Genomic DNA, 22,938 nt, shown 5'->3' with positions numbered 1-22,938 from the left:
TTGCTGATGCAGATCTTCCTTGCCTAACTGTATAGCTAGTTTCCTTTTTGGGTGTCCCTCCTTGTTACCACATAAGTGTGCTTAAAGAAGATAAGATTATTAAGCAACAAATACTAAGAGGAGTATAGGGTCAGCAGAATTTTCAGAGCTGACTTGGAACCTACCTCTGAATGGCATATGGTACAGGTTACTATAGTTCCTTTCTCAACAGAGCAAAAGAGATCTGGGAGAAAAAAATCTTTTATTCTTAAAATCTTTCACTGCCTAATTCTTCTTATCCTTTCTTTTCTATGCAGACGCTGTGCTATAGAAGATGCACTATTACCGATATTCTAATGTAGAAGTCAGCTGTTGGTACAAATACCTTCTCTTCAGCTACAACATTGTCTTCTGGGTAAGTACAAAACATAGAGACTGAAATAGTTTACGCATACCTCGGTTAATAATTAATGCCTTTCATATTTCTCCAAGAGAATAGGCTGAAATATTTACCTGAAAGCAAGAAGCTGATGTATGGTATGTCCCAGGTGTTTTGGAATTGAAGAAACCTATCCCATGTGAGAAAGTAATTTTACTTAAATTACTGAAAATTATACAGGTGATTCCTCACAATCTATTGCTTCCTTGCCCCTTCCTCCTATCTTCCCTTCTGAGTGAAGATAAGAGTGAAGCAGGTAGAACTGGTTTTCTTGGGTTTTTAATGGAGAAAGGAAATATCTGTTTAAAGGATTTGTCAACAGAAAATACTATAGTGTCTACTCTTGCTGACAAGACCTCTGTCTTTTGAATGATGATGGAGGCCATTAAATGCTGGTTGTTTGGGCAAAGTTTAAAGCTACCTTACTTAAGTGATATGTTAAGTTGCTTCTCTGTTTAGAGAAGTCTATTCTAGTATCGCCTTTCAGATCATCTTTGATCTCTTTGTTGGGGTGGTGTAGCTATAAATACACTATGCAGAAGAGAAGAACTGCTCCAGAGATGTCAACAGCTGGCGTTGCAACATAGTCAAGATCTTAAATGTCATGCTCTGTGGGCAGCAAAATTGTTTGATACGGTCTTGAAATACTTAGCTAAGGACTAGCCTGCCTAAAATGTTCATTTAGAATTGTGAATGTGAAAAGGGTGCAAAAATAGGTGTGTGGTTTTAAATGCGTATGATGATCACTGAAGCACCAAACTACCTTGGAAAAGAAGGCAAGTCAAAGTTTAGTGCATAGTGTTGCATTAGAAATAGTTAACATGTCTGAGGGGGACATGAAGGTAAGGATACCGTTCAGATAAATTTGATAATTCTTTTCAGAACTTGCAGGTCAAATATTAGGAGTTTGCATGTGAAGTGGTGGAAAGGCATGGGTAGTCATGGAGAAGTGCAAGTACTTGCCTGGTGCTGGCAGCTTGGATTAATGTTTTGATTAAGAGTTGAAATATTTCTTGGTATGGATAGCCGCTTCTAAAGATGTTTAGATGTTTTTCAAAGCTAAAGTATCAGATAGTAAGAATGAAAGTATGGTAAGCTGTTGAAGTGACTTCTTTATGAGTAAAAATTGATTCTCCTGATCCTGGCTTGTCTGAGATCAGTAGACATGCTAGAGGAGCTGATATTAATTCTATTTGTTTACTATGATTCCTTAAACCATGTCAACTTTTTAATACCTAAAATTTAAGATATACATAATTATTACCCTGATATGTATTTAACTTCAGTAAAAAAAGGTTTTAGTGTCTGAACATAAATTGCAGGCTGCAGAATCTTGTTCATACTTGTCAATAATGACTTGCTATTTTGCTTGATTAACTCACATAAACTTCTGGAAAACTAGGTTGGTGTTTCTGGACATTTTGGCTGCTTTGGCAGTATTTAAGGTAGAAAATAAGCTTTTTATTTTAAGCTGCACATCTGATGGACAAAGCTATGAATTAATTTAGAATCACAAGGAAGTCTAGGTTTGATGGAACTTCTGGAGGTCATCTGGCTCAATTTTCTGTGGAAAGCAAGACGTGTAGGGTAGGAAATCACTGCTCAAGGAGAAGAACTGGGAGTCTTGTGAGCTTCTTCCTCATCAATTTTCTGCTGTCTTCAGCCTACTAAAAATGTTACAAGGCCAGGTAATACTGAGACTGCAATGTCTGGCTATGGCTGAAAAAAACAGAATTTTTTTCTACTGTCACCACCTCTTGTTTATTAGTGCAATGTTTTAACATGATACTGTAGCATTAAGCCACAGGGGAGTTTATCCTTTTGTGGACTACAGGACAGAAAAGATGTGTGTGGTTTGTGTAGAATCTTCTTCCTGGTAAGGGTTAATTGGCCACAATATTGCCATAGTACAAATGTTCTTTAGTGATCTTTTTTTTTTTTTTCCCCTCTTAGCAATTGAGGATTTCCATCATGGCCCTGTGTGTCAAAAAGTATGTGATCAAAGGCCACCAGCTCTGTAATTATTTTTCTTCTATTTAGTACGACTCCCATGAACCTGTAGTGGAGTGTGGTGCAATGAGAAGTAGTATTTGTCAGGCCATTCTGGTTTTCAGAGAAATCGCTCTGTAAGTGAGTGGATGCTCTTCAGCAGATAGTATGGGGACATGTGAGAAACGGACAGACTCGTGTTCATGAATATATTAGGATTGTTCTAGATCGCTTGCTTTCTAGTGAGTGTCTCATGAAGTGGGGTCTATTGCTGTTTTTGATGGGTAAACAACCCTTGAAAAACTAAAGTTGTCTTTGCTGGGAAACCTGGAAAGAATTTGCCTCTGCCTTTTCACAGGAATTTTATCTCTCTATTTTTTTTATTGCCTGCAGAGTCATTACATTTCATTTTTTTCAAATTTATTTTTTTACTGTATTCTTTTGGAATTAATGATGAAGATCCAAGGATTTTTTATTTTCATAGTCATTTTTAAAGAAGAGATGCAGAAAAATTGAGGAGAACTTGAAATACAGCTTGTGTGTTTCAGCTGATCTGTTGGCTGGGGGAATTAGTGTTCTGAACAGGTACTAGTAGTCTTGGTAGCTTGCTCAGTGAAGGGTCTGAGGCTTCTGCTATGAAGTTCCTATCAGGCTTACCTAGTAAATTATGTGTAACTACAGCTCTTTTGGTAAGAGTTCGGCACCTTTAGTTGTAGAACAAAGTATGTAAATGTTGTGTGGGAGGGTAGACACTCCTATAGGCAATGCATGAATCATCTAGCTGACAGTGATTCAGGAGCCTATGACATCCGGCTGGCTGGGATGACTAGTCTAACAATCTCTTTAATTGGACAAATCCATTGTGTGTAGAAAAAAGTAAATTTTCTACGTGCCTTAAAAGAACTGAAGGACTACAAAATCAGAAGGGAGATGTAACCATGACTCAAAAAACAACATTTAAGGAGGGAATGTTAGTCTTGATTCACTTTTCTTGGCTTGCAGGACAGGTGCTTATAGAAGCTTGTTTTGTGAGTGTGTGTGTGTGCGCGCCAGCGAGGGTGCCCACTATATAATGAGTATGAGTGATGGTATTTAGATAGGTGTGCAGACAGCCTTTTGCCCATTTAAGCTTTTACTGGAGGTATTATGGTAGCTCACCTGTGACTCAACTCATGACACAGTTTATTCACAAGCAGGTAATTTGCATGTAAATAGTGAATTGCATCTGTTCTTCTGTCTCACTTACTAAAAATGCTTGTTGACTTCCCTGTTGTAGCTTTAAAGACTAATATCAGCAACTGTATAAACTTAAGTTAAAGGATATGGTGACTTAGTGAGTGGTTTACAGAGTATTTAAACTTCTTAGTGGGTGTATTCTTTGGTTTGTGTCATGTTTCAAATACAGTTCGCATAGATTGGGAACAAAATATTGCACTCGAAGACAAGTATGACTATGTTAATAATGGCAAGCACACAGTTTAATCAGCCTTTAGAAATCTGTAAATCTTCATTCTTTGGAAGTTTTTTTCAGGTGGGCAACTTCGTGATAGAAGGTTCGGTTCTGCTGGCTTTGAGTTAGTTGTGTACGACTGGCTTGCAAAATCACTTCTCTGTTCCTTGTGCTTGACTTTGCCTTGTGAGAAAGGGAATGGAGGTCATAGGGATGCTCTGTCTTCCTAGGCATGATTTTAATGTGGGATTACTTTATTTTCATCTTGCTTTTTAATCATGCTAATAAGATAACAAGTGTAATTTGAGAAGTTTTAATGAGTAGTGATGAGGCAGTATTGCAACCATAAAGATAGCCCTGTAGGGAGTGCTCAGAAGTTTAAGTGGAATTACACTATTACAGCAAGACTGGACCTCCTTTTGTGTTTTAAAGTGATTTTTTTTTTTTTTAACCAAATAGCATCATTTGTCATAACGAAATTAAACGACTGTGGTAATACAAGGTGAAGAGCATCGTTCTGGCACTTTTCTGTTCCGAGTCATCGAGTCCTTCTGTGAAAGCCCCAATGGAGGGAGGAGGCAGAGGGTGGAGAACTAAGCCCAGAGAGGGTGCAGGAGTGCCGCACTGCTCTGTGCCCTCCAGCCTGCCCTTGGGAAGGCCCAGGGAATAAAAGGAGGTGCCTCAATCACCTGTCTCTGTTGCTGTTGTCTTTGTCTCCAGTTGAAGAATTTTTTTGGTAATCCAAGAATTGCATCTCAGCCAGGACATGGCTATTTCAGTGAAGTGAAAGACTGCATGTGTGTTCTGTCAAAGCCTTTTACGTTGCATATGAGCTCATGGTCTCTCACATGAATTGAGAGCAGAGGGTAAAATAGCTTTTAGCTGCTGTCATCTTGATTTATCTTCTAATGCTCTGTAGCTTTGTGTGTGGCTCTTAAAGTTTTGTGGAGAAAAAATAGAACCCTTCAGTCATGCTATAGGACATGTGGCATTTTTGCCCAGAACATGATGGTAAAGAGCAAAAATTCTCTTAAGCTCTGAAAAAGAATTCTGCACTTATTTTTGAAAAGTAAGAGAAGATCGAGGCAAGCATAAGATTTTCTTGGCTTTTGCAGTGTGTGGTGTTTTTTCAGGAACATCTGAAAGAGGAAGGCTGTGCCAGGAAGAGGAAAGAATCCACCACCAGGTGGTTTCCTGAGCCTGAGAAGAAAAGTCTGGGAAGAGACAAGGGTAGGAAGGAAGGGCTGTAGGCTGCTGATTGCTCCAGCATGGGTGGAGCTACAATGTAAAGTAGGATTGTCCGGGGGGGTGGAAAAAGTGTTCTCTAAGGGTAACGTTTTGGGCTTACAAAAACTGAGCTCAATAGGAATGCATTCCCTGTATTGAGGCAGGCTGACACAAAATCAGTTCATTTGTGTGCAAGGGTGGTTTTGCAAGAATTATGTTTAGCTGCAGTTTAGACTGGAGAAACGAATTAGGCCTGTTTTCTCAGTTAGGGTGATTCCAATAGCATAGTCATAGGAATTCAAAGTGTGGTTGGGAACGGATAACACTTAAGCTGAGTGGTCTTGTGCATGGTGTCTGTGAGTTGTTGTCAGTATTGTACGTCTCCTGAGCAGAGCTTACAGCTTGATGTGATATGTTAATAATGTGGATTTTTCAGTTCTAAAGCAGGAAATGACTGAATGCTGTTACTAGTCTTAGTTTCCTGTTCAAAGGGGTACAGTTGAACTGCTTTGTGTATGTTTCCATCTAACCTTTCATGCAGTATATGGCTTAAATGGCTCCACGGTGTAGAAGTGAGTTGGGTAGTCCAGTTCTTGCTTGCACATAATCCAGATTCTGGTGAAAGGAGAATTTCAAAATGTGTCTCTCTAAATAGCTGGCTTGCTCACTGTCACGCTGGGAACGCTTTTGGTTAGCATTGCTACTTCTCAGTTGCCTGTTCTCACATTTATGTAGCCAGTTAGTTTAGTGAGCTGATGAAGGTTAAAACTTACTTAAATTCAGGCTGGATTAGTTCCCTGGTCTGTCTCACAGCAGTCACTTGAATGCCTCTGTGTAAGAGTGGTAAAGATAGGGTATTTTCCTGGTGCTAATTCTCTGTAGAATTCTGTATTGGGGATGCTCAATCATGTTAACTTCTGAGGTGGTTTTACCACCATGGTGTGTTTTACAGTAGTTTTCAGTGAGATACTTCAAAGTATCTTGCATGTGGTATTTAAAGCAAAGAAATCTCATTTGGTTAAATAACTACCACTTTGCTTCCTTGCAAATTGGTTGTCTTGGTAATTGCGCCTGTAAATGTAGTGGCTGATGGCTTTGTTTCTTCTGCGAGTACATCATACTTCACTGTTTTGCTAAAGAAACCTAATGTATGTGGTTTGACTGTTTCTAGTGAGAATTATGAATCAGTCTTAGCTGAATTAAGTTTTAGATTTATCCATGTTGACTCTATGAGACTAAGTTTATTTTTCTGCTGATAAAATCCATTTTAACTGTAGATCATTTGCATAGGTGCTTATGGGGAAAAACTGCAAAAATAGTGTAGTTTTGTGAAACTGAACACTATAAAAACATGAGAGCAATGTTTGTGTTCGGAGGTGAGAATGAAGCATGCTAGTGAAAAGTCTACTTAATCAAGAATCCATTACAGTTTAATTAAGACGATAATGATAATGAAAGGCAGCCAGTCTGAAGGAGATGTGCTATTTCTATATTCAGTTGCACAGTATTAGTGTTATGCTAACATATATAAACAATAGTTTGTATACAGTGTGGAAGATGTGTGTTTTCCCAATTCTTTTTTTTCCCCATTTCTTTAGAAAAAGTTCCCAAAGATTCAGCTATGTCTACTGTGTAGTTTACCCTGATTACTGCAAATTATACCAGCTTTTTGCCTGTCTCCCAGCACTGCTGGAGCATTTAGAGTGAGAAAGGGTGAAGGATGTATCAATTGCATGCACTGTATAATGTAATGACATGCAAGTTTGATTATTGAGGTTTTTTCTATTTTGCTTCTTTTCCTGAAAATCACTGGGTTAAGATTTAAGGGTAACCTGAGTCAATATTCTGTTTTATAGCCTTGTGGTTTTCTAATAGTATTTTTGAAGTTGTGCTTTGATCCAAATAATCACTTTTAAATGTGCTTAACTTATTCAGAGTCTGAGATAAGTTGTCATTGTGCTGTTGCTTATTAAGCATCAACTGGAAGTTTACCTTATTTGGTACTTCTTTGCCCAGTTGTAACTCTTTCCATGTCTTTGTGGATCTGGTTTGTTGATCTGTGTGCTTAAGCCTTAAAATATGGGATATAATACCTTATGCCTAGACAGAGGTGTCTAACATAATTTGAGTAATTTTTATGGAATGACATGAATGACACTTGCAGCCCTTTTTAGCTTTCCTTTCCCCCACTCTCTCCAGCAGAGTAAACACAGAACAACTTCATTTGCCGTGAGTGTAGTTTCAGGTCAGCAGGCAGTGAACCCAGTAGTACTTCAAATCTACACATCTATTTTCTTGTGACTGTAAAAGGGTCCCATTTTTGCTTCTTGCCTGAGCTGTGGGGAGTTGCCTGTAATCTCCATTTAGTTCATGGGAGGTGGTTCTTTCCTCTAGGAAATGCAGCCCCTTTCAAGGCATTTTTTCAGGTATTGGTGTTTACTTGTCAATATGTATAAGGCGGCTTGGAGCGGGGAGCAGCCTCAGTCCTTTATGTAGAGTTATAGAATCATTTAGGTTGGAAAAGACCTTTTAAGATTGAGTCCAACTGTAAACCTATCACTGCCAAGTCCACCACTAAACCATATCCCTAAGCACCACATCTTCATGTCTTTTAAATACCTCTAGGGATGGTGACTCAACCACTTCCCTGAGCAGTGTGTTCTGACGCATGACAACCCTTTTAGCGAAGAAATTTTTCCTAACATGCAGTCTAAACCTCCCCTGGTACAACTTGAGGCTGTTTACTTTTGTCCTATCACTTCTTACTTGGGAAAAGAGACTGACACCCATCTCGCTACATCTTCCTTTTGGATAGTTGTAGAGAGTGATATGGTCTCCCCTGAGCCTTCTTTTCTCCAGGCTAAACAACCCCAGTTCCCTCAGTCGCTCCTCATAAGGCTTGGGCTCCTAGACCCTTCAGGAGCTTCATTGCCCTTCTTTGGACACGCTCCAGCACCTCAATGTCTTTTAAGGTTACATGGACATAGCAGGGTAGAATGCTATTTTTCATAGTGAGGGGGAGCTGCCCTCAGTTTGCAAAGAGGTCGTTTTAGTTTGATTATTGAAATTGGATATTAAAGACAAGCTGCCTGAGAATGGAGAAAGGGAATAAAAGACTAGAACGAGGATCTGTTGCTTCATTTGAATGAATATAATTCAGAAATGTTTATTATACAAACATATGAATTGGTGTAGGCTTTGTATGTTGTCAGTTGGATTTGCTTCTTATTGCAAGTAAGTGGATGGACCATTACTTCAGCTTAATTCAAAAGGGCTTAAACAAGGTAAGGATTCAGAAGACAAACTGTATCTAATTCGAGAAGAGGCGAATACAATGAGCTTGACACTGAAGTTATAAAGAGTCAAGCATAGCTACTGTCTGGGGGTGGTGCTGTAAAATGACTAAATTAGGGAGTAACCTCAAAATGCATTAAATATTCTGAAATCTTCATTAATGTGCAGGCAAAAGGTTTAGAGCAAGTCATTGGGACAAGGATAACTCCCACACTTCTGTGTGGAATTGTTAATTTAGTACTGTGTACTTCTTGAGTAATGATGAATAATCAAATTGAAATACTTTTTTAAAAAGTAGTTTATAAAATGCAAGAATGCTATGGAATAAAAGCACTCTAAATCCTTTTTGCAAGAGATTGACTCATGGGGCGGAATGTCCCATTGCTATTGCTGGAGATTACAGACAATATTTGTTTTACTTGAGCAACAGTGCTACTGGCTAAGTGTTTGAGAATGTGTTGATTAGTATATCTAATTCGTTGTTTTCTTTTTGTTTTAGCTAGCTGGGGTGGCCTTCCTTGCAGCTGGTCTGTGGGCATGGAGTGAAAAGGTAAGGGTAGAAATGACTGGTGTTACTTTGGTGGCTGTCTTCTGCCCCCAGCCCCAGTAGAACTACTTCCTTGGAAAGTAGCAAAGGTTAAATGTAGCATCTGAGCTCAAGACCATGCTCAAATGATCTAAACTGAATTTCATTGCAGTTTCATTCTTGTCCCTGATCAGGTGTTAAGCTGTGGCCCTGGATGTTTAGACCTTTTTTGTAAACTTGTAAGAGCAAGATGCTAGGGAGAATTTAATCTTTATAAATAGTCTTTATGAACTGGTTCTTTTTCGAAAGCATGTTTTCTAAAATACACTCATCTACCCACCTCTTTTTGTGAAAAACAAGCATTTGGGAGGAATGTAGAAGATACCTTTTTATATTTAAAACACAAAACCCCAAAGACCCTCCCCATGTGTTTTTAGGACCATCTTTCTGAAGTATCCCAATCTTCAGGCCATCTGTCTTCCGCTTTACTCCTCGTGGAGTTGCTTAAGTGATTGCGTCTCAGTGTAGAGAAACAAAATTGGGGAACATGATCTAGCTGAATAACACTCTTGTTTTTGGCAAAGGTTTCTTTCAGCTGAATAACTTCCTCAGAGAGAGTCTGTGCAGGCATGTACCTACAGAGTTCTCCTCTTAAAAGAGAAGAGATGGTATAGGTATGGCAATGAATGGTTCATCCCCTTGTTATGAATGTAAAAGCATGGCTTTAGTAGGACTGCAAGCAGTAGGAAAAAGTGACAATTACTAGCAGGTTTACACATCTACATCTTAATTAACAGTGGAGGGCAGGTGCCCTCACTGTTCAGTTGTGCTGCTGAGTAGGAACACTTCAATTACCATCGTAGTGTAGTATTTCCTTAATTAGAGTCCTTACACACAGCAGCTACCCACATACAGAGAGGTTCGGGGATTCCTCCACTTCTTGGAAGTGAGAGTTTTATGATGATCTTAATGCAGAGGTATTTATTCTCCTTCTTCGTGCTCCCTATGTGTGTGCACACATTCTCACAACTAGATTAGCAATATCATTGATATATAGTAAGCAGCCTATGTCCACATACATCTATTTACCTCCTATTCTGTTGTTATAAAAGGATTTTTCTTTCTAACCCTTTAGGGAGGGTATTAAATTTGTCTTGAATTTGTGTTCTCCCATGTTCAGACATTATCTTTAAAGAAGCACATAGGATCTGTGTGGTTGGAAATGACTAGCTCATAATTAGCTCCGTTTGCCAAATGGACTTTATGGTACACTGAAGTTCCTAAAAGGCAAAAACAGATTCTTTTTGTCTTTTTTCTTAAATTTTGCCTGAACTATTTCTGTTCTGTGTCCTATCTTGCAAATAAGTGCTTCAAAGCTTTTCCTGTAGTTTTGAACTTCTGAATGACTCATGAAGTCTGGACGTTATTTTTCACGTCTGTTCTATGCTGTGTGGACAGTCTTTAATGCTAGCAGCATTCTTCAGTCATAGTGCCTGTATGGATCTGTCTATCTAAACATCTTAGTGAACAATAGATGGGAAGTAAGAGAAAAACATTCCAGAAACTGTGCTGCAGTGGTAAACCCAAAGATAAACTACAGGTGGTAGAAGAGTTTTAAATATCCTGTGTTAGTGCAACGTGAAGTACATTGGGTCCCTTTAATGTCTCTGTTTTTTCTCATCTTTTTCTTTTTGCCCTAGGACTACACTTCAGACAAATTCCTCAGCAGTCTTTTTTTTTCTGGACATAAATCCTGTGCATCTCTTAGCTGATATATCAAAATGAGAATGCTGGTTTGTGAGAAATGTTGAAAATACTATATGTAAAAGCTATGCATCCTGATTCGTGTTACCTATTTAAGTCAAATCCAGTCTCTTTAACTGGTGTATCTAATTGGCCTATCCTTATGATCTTATAGCAGAGTTTTGTTGTTCTGAACAGTCACATAAATTTACATTGCATAAAACTTTAAAACTCTACACAATAAAAACTGGACAGATGTTAATATCACCTAAGAGATACTGCAAACATCAGAGTGAGTGATTTATAATAAACTTAATAGAATAAAGGTGAATAACACCGAGCCCTCTCAATAAAAAACAGTTTTTATTGGTAAAGCTATTTCAAGAAGGACACAAAGGAATATCTGGGAAACTAGAGGCTAGTCAGCCTAACTTCATTCCAGGAAGCTCATGGCTAATAACAAATGCGGAGAGGGCAGTCAGTCTACTTCAAAGCAAGACTGCTTTGAGGGACTTGAGAGGGACTTCAGGAGCATAGAGAAATGGGTTTACAGGAACCTTATGAAGCTTACTTTAAAAAAAAAAAAAGGGAAATGCAAAATCCTGAGATGGAGTAACCCCATCAGTATGGGCTGGGGGTTGACTGCCCTGAAAGTAGCTTTGTGAGGACAAAACCTTCAGCTCCTTTTGATCACTAAGTTGAATATCAGGTGTGCCAACACCAAACTGGGCTATATTAACACCAATGTGGCCAGTGGTTGAGGGCAGAGCTTCTTCCGAAGTTATTCATCACACTTGAGGCTGCATCTGCAGTACCATGTCCAGTTGTCCAGTTTTGGGCTCCCCTGTGTCAGGCAGGTCTTTTCCAACCTTAACTTATTCTATGATGAAGTGTACATATTCTTTAGTCTGATCTTTGTATTTGTACACAGAGGTATGTAAACTGTCTAAAGGTATGTGCATGTAACTTCTGCTATAATCAGTGGAAGTGTTATATTGTGACGATCAACATCCAGTTTACGGAACTTCATTATAAGAAATCAACTCTGTCCTTGTCAGATGTATTTTGTAGTTTCCATACTAGTGTATCTCCACATAGTAACTGGTTTGGCATTTGTTAATGGGCTGTGTTAGAGGGTTTTTTTAAAGACCATCCATGTTTGCCCTTTGCTAACACACTTCAGTTGAGATGGTGGCATAGTGCTTACAAATGTTAAAAGAAAGTGGAAAACAAGCATATACACTTGAACTCTTAATTCACTAAGTGACTGAAAAGGAAGACTTAAAGGCTGAGTTTTATTCTTGGCTTTTTTGACACTGACTTCAGGTATCAGACTTCATTTCTGTACACACCTAGGAAACCTAGGTGCTGATGTAAAGAACAACCTGTGTTTCAAAGAGCTTTTACCATGCTACAGATGGTACGGGCAGAAGCATCCTTAGAGATGAGTAAGTGGAATGAGATAGTCCCCTGAATTAATTCTCTTGTTTACTTCCTTCAGGATTTTTCACTTAATGTCTTTTGTTAGGAAAAAAAAACACCCACAACCTTCTTTTCAGAAGAGAATGTTGTAAACATCAAATGTGAACATGAAGAAACTGCTGTGAATGAGCAGTATCTGAGGGTTGAATAATAGAGCCCAGTTCCTGCCAACTTTTCTTCATAACATGCTTTGATCAGAGGAAGTTTTCTTCCAAAAGATGTTGCTTGAGCAAGTGAGATTGTCTGGAAAAAAAGCTTGAGTTTTGGCGTGGGAAGGAGATGGTTGGAAATAGTTGTGAAAGTTTCACCATCCTGGTCACACAGTGTTTGGTTTCATAGTGTCTTGGTTTTACAAAGACACTGAATTAGCCTAGCTAATGTTGGCATGTTGTCCTTGATTGTGATATCTGAGCTAAGGTTTGATTAGGTGAGACTCTCATAATTAACACAGTAGACCAAGTTTGGTCATTAGCTGTGAGGTCTTAGAGTTTGTAAGAGTGGAAATGTGCCACTGGTGACACTAACTAGAAAAGTCCTTGCTTGCCAAGATTATCTGAATGCTGGGAAATCCATAAACCATGACCACTTTTTAATAGGCTATTTCAGCTGTTAGTCACCAGCTATTGCAAGGCAATTCTGAATTCTACAGTTCGATTATTGTTTTCTTTCTTTTCATCCCTTCAACCAGTTCTGGTAAAATATTGTCTTGCTATTGCCAAATCAACAGCTCTAACAAGATCTGTTATGGAACATGTTATGAAAGAAGATTAACTCCTGTGCATCACTATAGTACTGTTAATCAGTGTCTTTTCATCAGCTGATGAGGTTTCCCCATGTGCACATTTTCTTACAATGCTGTATCTTAAAGACATTTATTTTTGTTAAGTAAGCATTTAAATACAAAGTGATACAGAATTTTCCAAGATCTCTTACGATGTATATTCTTTATACGGCACTTAACTCTAGCATAAATACCTGAGTAGCAAGATGGGAATTTACATTCCCTGGAGAGAATTAGTCTGCTTGTATGAATTACTTTACCAGTCTCTCTGATATCTTTCTCTTACACTAACCATAGTTAGCTTGAGAACACACTTTATAAAGAAAAAAAAAACCAAACGAAAAGATAGTAAACATGTAATTATGGGATATTGTACTGTGATTTTTATTATTTCTCTGTTTTAAAGGGAAGGTGTTTCCTTATTAAAATGTTTTGTGTATTGCTCATGAGTATGATGAACACTCAGTCTATTGCAAGGCTGCCTGGATGTCCCTACAAATTGTTCTTGTTAACTTTAAGAGTTTCAGCTGTTTATCCTGTCTTCTGCATGCTGCATCTTGTCCTGTGTTAAACGCATTTGATGACATTTTAATAGTAGCAGGTATATAAACTTAATTTCTTTAAAACCTAATCTAGAAATGAAAAGGGCTTCACTGTTAGAGTTACATTTGCATAGACTTAGAAATTCTGTCCTAAGATCTATCTAGGCAGATAAGCTTAATAGGTAAGATTGTCAAGAAAATGGTATTGTCAAGGTAAAAAAAAAAAAAGCTAAGAAATTTGGCAAATTGCAAGTATCTTATAGGGAGCAGATAACTTCTTTTGGTGTAAGAATTTTATCTGGGATGAAAGGGCAATACTTAGACTGTACTTCTGTATTTTTGCAAGATTTTGGAGGAGCATTCCTAGGACTATTCAGCTACTCATCACTAGAACAGGTATAACTAAAATGTTAAGAGGAAAAAAATCTGCTTTCTTTGAAAACCTAAACAAGATTTTGTTTTCCTTCCTTAAAATGTTACTCATAACCTGCTTTGTAGTTAGAATGTCTCTCCCTTTCTGCCACCTAAACATTAAGTTTGGGAAAATTAGTGTCTTAATTTTTTTAAAGACTTTGAAATGGTAGTACTTTTCTGATTGATCCATTTCACACTAATATAAAGCATTAATTCTTTTTCCTTGAAACTAAATGAATATTCAGTGATAGTATCGAGCTTTTGGCACCATCTTGTGGAAGCTTGTTTGGCAAAGACCTAGGAGCATGTACTCTGAGGAGTTGACTGCACTGGATCTACTTACTAAAAGAATGCAACGTTATAACTACTGATTAATACCCCCTCAGCAAGAGTGAAGAAAATTGGTATCAAAAATAACCCATTTTAAAACAAGACTTTTCTGTGTGGGTCTCAAGGTCTCTCAAGGTTCTGTGGCAGTCTCAAGGGTTTGCTGCCAATTCATTTGGAATCACGGATATCCAGAAGGAATGTTAAATGGAAAACATGCTTATAGTGGTCACCTTTTTCTGTTATCCTGTTTTTCTATTTCAGGGTGTTTTGTCTGATCTGACAAAGGTGACTGGTCTTCATGGTTTGGACCCAGTGGTGCTTGTCTTAGTGGTGGGAATAGTGATGTTTACTTTGGGATTCGCTGGTTGTGTAGGAGCACTGAGAGAAAACATCTGCCTTCTGAAGTTTGTAAGTAACATCGTTATATGAGCAGATTATTATGTGTGTGAAAGCTGGGAATGATGGGTGAAGAACTAGTAACAAACCCAGATAATTTATAGAATTTGATTTGCTACAATGTATATGGTAAACTTACTCCCCTGACAAGCCTCTGAGTACTGGTATTAAAAGCAATGTAAGTTCAAACCTATGTATATTGTCCCCTTTCTGGAAAATGTTCATTCTGTGATGCAGTGACGTTATATAGAGCAGAATCTAACATTGTGTGTGTAATATCACAAAATATGATTTCTGGAACATATTTAGACAGTTAAGAATTACTGAGAGGAGATGGTATAGTGGCTTAAGGAAAACGAAATCCCTTAAACTTCTTCTGAAAGTTTGGTGGGTAAAACTTGGGGACTTCAGTGACTAATGTGAAATCTCTTAAACAATTGTTTTTATACTGAGGTTTCTTTGCTTTAGATCTGAAAACTGTTAAGCTGGACAAAAAATTAAAAACTGGAAACAATCCAAGAAGTCACGTCAAGACTACTTTAGCTCTGTGTTTTGCAGATTCTCATTTATTAATATGTTCACTGCTGCGCATAATGACTGTGATATGGTGCTTGCTTTACTGTCGCATTCAGGTGACCAAAACCAAAGATAATTCTACCTCTTGAGGGTTTCTTTGCATTGTATTCTCATTTAACAAGCTGTGTTCTTATGGTATCTGTACTGAGTAACAATTTTAACCTAATTCTCTGTGTTTCTGGTGGAGTTGGAGTAGGTATACATTCAAAATCAATAAGTATTTTCTAATTTGGGCCTTTTTTTTTTCACAGTTCTGTGGAGCAATTGTGTTTATATTCCTGCTGGAGCTGGCAGTGGCAGTTCTGGCTTTCCTGTTCCAGGACTGGGTGAGGGACAGGGTCAAGGAATTCTTTGAGAATAACATTAAATCCTACCGAGACGATATTGACCTCCAGAACCTCATTGATTCACTACAGAAAATTGTAAGTTCGTACCCTGTCACTACTTTTGGGTGTTCTAGGAGAATACGTAGATTTGAAAGTTTTCCTTTTTGTTACAGATTTATCATGTTCTGTAGCTAATAGTGCCCTGTTACAGCTGTGCTGTTTTGCTTTTTCTGCATTGAAAGCATCAGGGAGGCAAGATATTCTGAGATAGTGCTGTTCTAACTGCAAATGTGGAAGCTCTGCCAAGCATCCATCTGCCTTTTGATCTTCTTGACTTGTTCTAATCAGTGTTGCACCAGTTTAAGTGCGAAGTGAGCAATAAAACTCTTCATCCTGAAAAAAATGTGGAGTGGAACTGGTAGTCTGCACTCATTTTAGGAGGCACTGCAGTCTTGCACAGGGCCTTTTATCTTCTGGAGTCGGGCAGTTGTCAAGGAAGGTTGAAACAATTTTAGACTCCTATGGTCTTAAGATCTTCAGTTACCAGAAGACAGTGATGTACACCAGGAGATGACAAGGCGTGTGCTGGTAAGGGCCTGGTGGCTTTCATGCAATCAACTGCTTTTTGTCATCATGCCCAGGAAACAACCAGTGAGGATGACTTCTGACTTCTATTTATTTGTGTATGATTAAAAAAATATATGGAGAGAAACAGAGTATGTATGTGAGTATTTCACCAAGAGGTAGAATGGCTGTCTCCTTTACATATACACATATATATATATATATATTCCCTCCCGCCTTGTGAAAGAAGCTTGTTTTTTGTCTGTCTTCCATTTCGTAGAAGATCATGTTTAGAAATCTGTGCTCACAGCTTGGTTTGATAGCAAAGCATGTTGTAGACTGGATACCAATTTGGTCAGCTGTATATTACCAGCACCTTACCTGTCTGTTTCGTTCACTCTTGTGTGCATTGATATGGAAGCATCCTGTAAGCTGCCTGGATGGATTTTGGTGCTGTTTTGCTTTAGCTTGTGGTGCTAAGGGCACCCTCTTGTAAGGTAGGGCTCCTCCTGGCCATGACCAAACACCAGTAATTTTCTTGGTGTTGTCTACTCTGTTGTTGCTCTTTCTGTTTATCTAGTTTCAGTGCAGTCAGCCAGGCTAATACGCTAAGCTGATTTACAGTTGAACTCCAGTTAAATACTTTTCAATGAAAATAAAAAGCTGAGCTTACCAAAAGAGGTTCACTAGGCAGATTAACAAGCTAATAAACCTGAAAAAGGAAAGACCAGAAAAATCTGATTCGTCCTGTTGTTGAGCCATACTTGAAAGTGCTGAGGAAGGAGAGGAAGTACGCAAAGTGGATTAGCAAGTGTAGTTCAGCAAGGGGTGAACAACAAGGTGCAGCGGTGTGTTCAAGTGCCTCACTGAAGCCCATCTTCGGAGCCATGCTCCTTAAGCTGACCTGCTCAGTTGTGTGCCCTGGGACCCAGAGAGCTTTTTGTAGGCAGCTCCTTGGTCTGGCTAATTGTTACTTTCAGGCCTGTAAGTAACCTTGCGGTCTCTACTTTACTAGGGTAGATGAGCATGGGTAGTGGTTGTATGGCTTTTTACAAAGGCGTAGAAGTGTGAGGCAGGAGGGACTAGGAAGACAGTAATGAGCCTCTTCTACTTTCTTTACAGTAAATGTATTTGACTTAAAATCTTTTTTTTTCCTAGGTGTTTTTTCTATCCTGACCATTCTGTTCAGCTCTCTTTAGTCTCATCTCCTGTGAAAACTATGTGTAAACAATTCTGTTCTCTCTTTACATCTGTATCTGTCACAACTCCAAGTTCTGAACTCATGTAGTGACTTAAAGTTTTGGTGGTCTCACAGACAGTTAGGTTGGAAGTTTTGTGAAGATGGGCAGTGGGCAGAGGAGAGATGCTAGAGATATCCCAAGAGGATGGAACTTCATGAGGTACCAGGAAAATCTGTGTGATGGTGTAACATTTCAGCTACTCAAATTATAGAGAAAGATTTGTACCCTTAAATATCCAGGCCAGTAAATGGCAAAGCATAACTTAATAAGAAACTAGCTTTCATTAGTTCCAGGAATTGAATGTTCCTTGAAGTGTTGGGATTTCCCCAACCTGCAGTTATGGTAATTACATTATATTGTTTAGGTCAAGAAACTTATGTGAAATACTTATAGAGTTGACGGACCTTTGAGCTAGTGAGACTTTACCAGTTAATTCATTTGGATGTGAAAACCTTATTTAAAAGAAGGGAAGTATATTCACCAATGTTTGGATCCACTTTTTACAGTAAACAAGGAGAGGAAAACTAGTTGATTCATGAAGATTTAAAGGTGGAGTCACAAATTTAAAGAAATATTTTTCGTAGTTCTTCTGGTTTTGGTTGACTTGGAAATAATGGGGTACAAAGCATTTGTGTAAACTATTTTGTTGCACTGTTTATGGATGTACACTGATTGCATCTAGTGATTACATCTAAAGTGATATTTTTATGATTTGCTTGTTGCACTGACACCTATTTCCAGGAACAGTATGCCAAATGTATTGCTTTGATTTCATAGAGTCACAGTATTGATTTTTGATCACAGTTATTGGTTATTATTGATTACTTTGTTGCCATTGATTCTGCACAGCCTTCCAGAAAGTAAAGATGATGAACAAATACCATTCCAGAGATGGAATTGTCCAGAAATTGTCTCTAAAATACCCCCAAGTGCTAAGTGTGTATTTATCTGTTGCAGAACCATTGCTGTGGTGCCCAAGGTCCAGATGACTGGGACTTTAACATATACTTTAACTGCAGCAGTGAAAGCAAAAGTCGTGAGAAGTGCGGTGTTCCTTTTTCCTGTTGTATACCTGATCCTGCCGTAAGTTGTTTCCTGGCTTTGCGTCGTTCTGATGTTGTTGGAGAGTTACGAAAGGGAGTGCTTCCTGAATATGGTGTGATGACTAGGGCTTTAAAAGATTTTCTAAATGATGAAAAATTACTTTGGTGCAGACAAACTCTTTTCATGTTTCTGTTACACCCTATTTAAAGTCCAAATGTGGCAACCTGTTATACAGCTGAAAATGTATTGTCACCAGGAATTCAAGCTATCTTTTTATGGCTTGAGTCTCCAAGTATTGATGGCTGATACTTTTTTTTTTTATTCCCAATGCATTGTTTCCTTGAATTCTTGGCCTCTTATCTAGCTTGTAAGGACCTGAGAGCACTGTCTAAGCAGTGTGTTTGCCCCAGTTAGAATTAATGTTGTACCACCCCATCAGCAACTAGTAAAGTGCTCATGCACAAACTTAGTTTAAAGCATTTGAGTCAATTATCTGGTTTTGGCAAGATTTAGGTGCTTATTGGTTAGATCTGTTTACTTTAGGAATCTGACCCTATCAGTGGAAGCCAAAATGGGGAGGTAGGAACTAACATAAAATGCTTTATAGTATTAGTGGAAATACCTTCAGCTGAAAGTTGGTCCAGCAATCCTCATGTGGAGTAGATAGCCATTGGTAGGTTATACTAAGGCTTTTGATTGTCTTGGAAATCAACCAAAGAAAGACTTTGTCAAGGAAATATTCCATGTTCAGATTCCCCAGGAATTATTTTCTGCTTTAATACGGAGCAGAAATACTATTTCACTGCAACTTTTTGTGGTGCTGTATTTAAGGAGACATAAGTATGTTTAAATATTTTTAATTCTATGCCTAATATTTCAATATTGGTGTTTTGTCTTCAAGACTAGGTATATCTTGGAGCTGGGTTATGTGTGAGACTTTGAACTATCAACTGAGTGGGCTTGAGTAACTTGCAGCTGTTACTTGTTTTAACTGATTGGGGTAGCAAGTTGTATACCACTTGAAATGATGGAGTTGCAAGGCATATTTCTCCACTGCAGGTGTAAATAAATCAGCCAGGTACCTTCATTGTTACCTCATCTGTTCACAGATGTTATGTGAAATAGCTAACATGAAACTGATTTTGGAAATGCAGATGTTTTATACTAGTTATGCTGGCTGTACAGTTGCTACACTTCATGTTAAGGTCCGTGCTAGTTGAGAGCCAAGTGATAGAAGAAACTGGGATTTCTGGTGGAGGATGTTTTCCTGTTAGTATAGACCTCTGCTTTGTCATCACTTTTCTTGAGTTCTGCTAGTGCTTTGCTCATTTTTACTAAAAATGCTAGTTAAAGTGGTTGACTCTGACAGTCCTGATTTGTTTGTCTGAATCTAAAAGACAGAAACTTCCTGTGAACACAAGTGAGTAGAATTCAATTGATTTATTTAAAATCTTCTTTGCTTTGCAGCAAAAAGTTGTGAATACACAGTGCGGCTATGATGTCAGAAAGAAGGTAGGGTGCTGGGATCTTGCTGTCTGTCATGTTCTGTGCCTGCATAGGCAAAGCTAAAAACGGTGGAATTGCTGATAGAATTGTCAGCTTAATTCTGGGAACTAATTGACTGTGGTACATTATGCTACAAGTAGAGTGTGATAGAAATTGTCCTTTGTTTAAAGTAAACTTGTGTTGTGGGAGGGTGGAGAAAACAAGTGATGGAACAGGTAAAGGGAAAGGTGTATTTCAAAAAGGGTTCAAAAGTTTAAGTGCAAGTTCAAAAGACTTGCATTTCAATTATTAGTTCTAATAGTCTAACTCTGAATTGTATTACCTGCTAATTCTGAAGTATTCTAACAAAGGGATTTGCAGGAAGATACTAATATCAATGTCCAACATTCCCTGGTTTAATCTGGGCATATATGTATTTCTGGAGTCTGGTTAAAAACCTTACTGCATAAGTGACAAATCATTAGTTTAGCTATATCATGTGATTGATCTTATAATAACTTGAGCAGAAAAGTAATATTCTTATTCTTCCTCTCTACATTCAGAGCAAGAGTCAATGGGATGATCAGATTTTTGTCAAAGGCTGTATTCTTGCTCTTGAAGCTTGGTTACCCCGAAATATCTACATTGTTGCAGGTGTCTTCATAGCTATCTCACTGCTCCAGGTTAGTTGTTTTTGTTATGCTACTTTGAAAAGAGTTTCAAATTTGCAGATACAGATCTGCTGAAGGTAAAAGTAGGTATGGAGAGAGGTAGAGTAAATGTGTTGGCACTGAATTTTTTTAGGTATGAAAATAATGGGGGGGGGGGGGAATTATAAGGATGGGGACTAAAAGTGAAAATATCAGCTAATTTAATTCTGTTGAAATTATGTTCCTTAAAGCAATGAAGGTAATTATAAAAATGCAATACAATTATAGTACAGTATATGATGGTTGTGATGTATATTTTTATACATTAATATATTGTTTTTATATGAAAATGTTACATTTATTATAAACATACTTCATATAATAATATAGCAATAGGCAAATATATTATTAACATATAACATTTATTATATATAATGTGATACAATAATATATTTCTTACATTTCAATATGCTGTGAGAGAGGAGAGATCTGGTCATCTGCTCCAGTAGATCTGAACTGCATCTTTCTAGCACAAATATGAAATGACTAAAACAGAATTCTGTCCTTCATGCTAAGATTACCACTCAGCTGGCTGTAAGTGATGTGTGGCATACTGCTCAAAAACAGTTGAGAACAGAAGAGCAGGGAAATTGGTGAACAGGTTGCAAATGTGATATTAGCAGAACCTGGAAGGAGTCACAGCAACTCCTTCATCTGTACCTTGTTGGTGCTTGATACATAAAAGAAGAATCAAAATTTTCAGTAAAACTTACTTATTGGATTTCTTCCTTAAAGGTGGATACTGCTTTCATTGTAGCAGTTTACACTTACCTAAATTTCTTTGCTATGGCACTGCTTCACTTCAGTGGGAAATAAGAAACTTGTAAATTTACTACAGAATGCATTTTCCATTTAACTGAAAGTAGCTGAGCATAGAGTGCTGGCCAAATACCTTTTCCCAGCCATGGCAATACTGCCCTCTGCTTGGTTTTTGATAGCTTATCACTATGTAATGATAGTGCTTTCATGGCTTTGAGCTGCTGTCCTGAGAACAACACCTTCAGATAGGAAGTTGTTAAAGATGTGAAGTCTAATCTTTGGGCAATGTGTTGACTGACAATAACTTAATGTTGTTCATATTCATGTCCTGAGTCTCTGTGAAACAACTTTCACAGTCAATTCTATTTTCAAATTGGGTCTTTCTTGTGCATTAAACTCATCGTGGAACTGAGAGTTAGATGTAGCCTGTCTACATCCAAAACAAACCTTATGGCTTTTCCAAAACTTCAACCCAGTCTTTTGTTGTTTTTTCCAAGAATGTTTCAGGACATTTCCTGAGTTATGAATTTATTTTTGAAAGGAAGATTTCACTGAGAACTGGAGTGAATGTTAAAATTTCAAATTTAAATGTCTGAGAATAATCAAGGACTTTTCTAACTGCCCTTTGTGACAAGAATCTCTTTTTAGTACATGTGATTGTACATTCTGGATGTATTTAAAAAATCAGAAAATTGAGCAGATTGTCCAAAGCTGTGGAATGAATAAAAATGCCTCATTTGTAACTTCAGCAATAGGCACATGTAAGTCTTATAAGACTCAAGTAAACTTGGCTAAGTGGACTTCTTCCAGCTCTAGGGCATCAAGAAGCTTATTTTGAGTGCTCCTGAAGTGTTACATGAAAGCATCTTTTTCTCATGAGTTTTATTTCCTGCGAGATTTTGCTGCCTTTACTTTTTAGTAATAGCATGCTTTGGGTGATCCTGTCTATGAAATGGTATCTGAACCTGCAAACGCTTTATGAATGCATATCTTTATTCACAAGAGTAGTTGCACTGATGTCAATACAGTGTAATAGGAAGATGTAAGAAGTAGGATCCCATTCTGCAATAATGGTTAATGGTAATAGGGTCTAATTTTTAGAAACCTCTTGCAGACTGGTACATTACAATGTTTCATCTCACAAATGGTTTGTTTTTTTTGTTGTTTTAGATTTTTGGGATTTTCCTAGCCAGGACGTTGATTTCTGATATTGAAGCTGTAAAGGCAGGTAATGCCTTCTGAATATAAAAGCAGACACGTGTTGCAAAAAAGTAAATTTTATGGTTATTGGTCAGACACCAAGGTGGAAGAAATGCACAGACCATGAAATACTCCTGTTACTAAGAGCCTTATGTGGATTTTACTGTGCTCATGCTTTTTGTTAGAAGCTGGTACAAAAAAAAAAAAAATCTTTGAACACATGCACACACAAAAAACACCTGTCTGCCTTTTTTCTAACGAGACAACTTGGTGCACCAGCATTGATCTCTGAGGAAGAAATGGAATTTCCCAAGACACTGGTGGAACAGATTTGAAAGATTGTAGCAAGAAGACATGAAACTGCTGTAGACTTTCCCTGAAGGATTACCATGAAGATTGTTCTGTTTTCACTCCCAACTGTCATCAATCTCAAAATGTAAT

General features: G+C 37.9%; 1 protein-coding gene across 2 annotated transcripts; it reads left to right on the top strand.

Moving 5' to 3' along the window:
* Positions 1-313: 313 nt before the first annotated feature.
* Positions 314-22,938, top strand: TSPAN14 (tetraspanin 14; the record flags this gene model as incomplete). Of its 2 annotated transcripts, XM_082002113.1 has the most annotated exons (8): positions 314-394; positions 8,878-8,928; positions 14,458-14,604; positions 15,420-15,590; positions 18,257-18,382; positions 19,811-19,855; positions 20,392-20,511; positions 22,468-22,938. In XM_082002113.1, the coding sequence occupies 8 exons, from the start codon at positions 314-316 to the stop codon at positions 22,537-22,539; spliced, it is 813 nt and encodes a 270-aa protein (XP_081858239.1). In that variant the 3' UTR covers positions 22,540-22,938. The 2 variants fall into 2 exon arrangements, with proteins under 2 accessions (XP_081858239.1, XP_081858240.1); XM_082002114.1 differs by lacking the exons at positions 8,878-8,928; positions 14,458-14,604; positions 15,420-15,590.

Source organism: Phaethon aethereus (genome assembly GCF_964289735.1).
Source record: "Phaethon aethereus genome assembly, chromosome: 7".
In the NCBI taxonomy this organism is placed as follows: Eukaryota; Metazoa; Chordata; class Aves; order Phaethontiformes; family Phaethontidae; genus Phaethon; species Phaethon aethereus.
The sequence above is the reverse complement of the archived record's forward strand: the minus strand, read 5'-3'. Positions and strand labels throughout refer to the sequence as shown.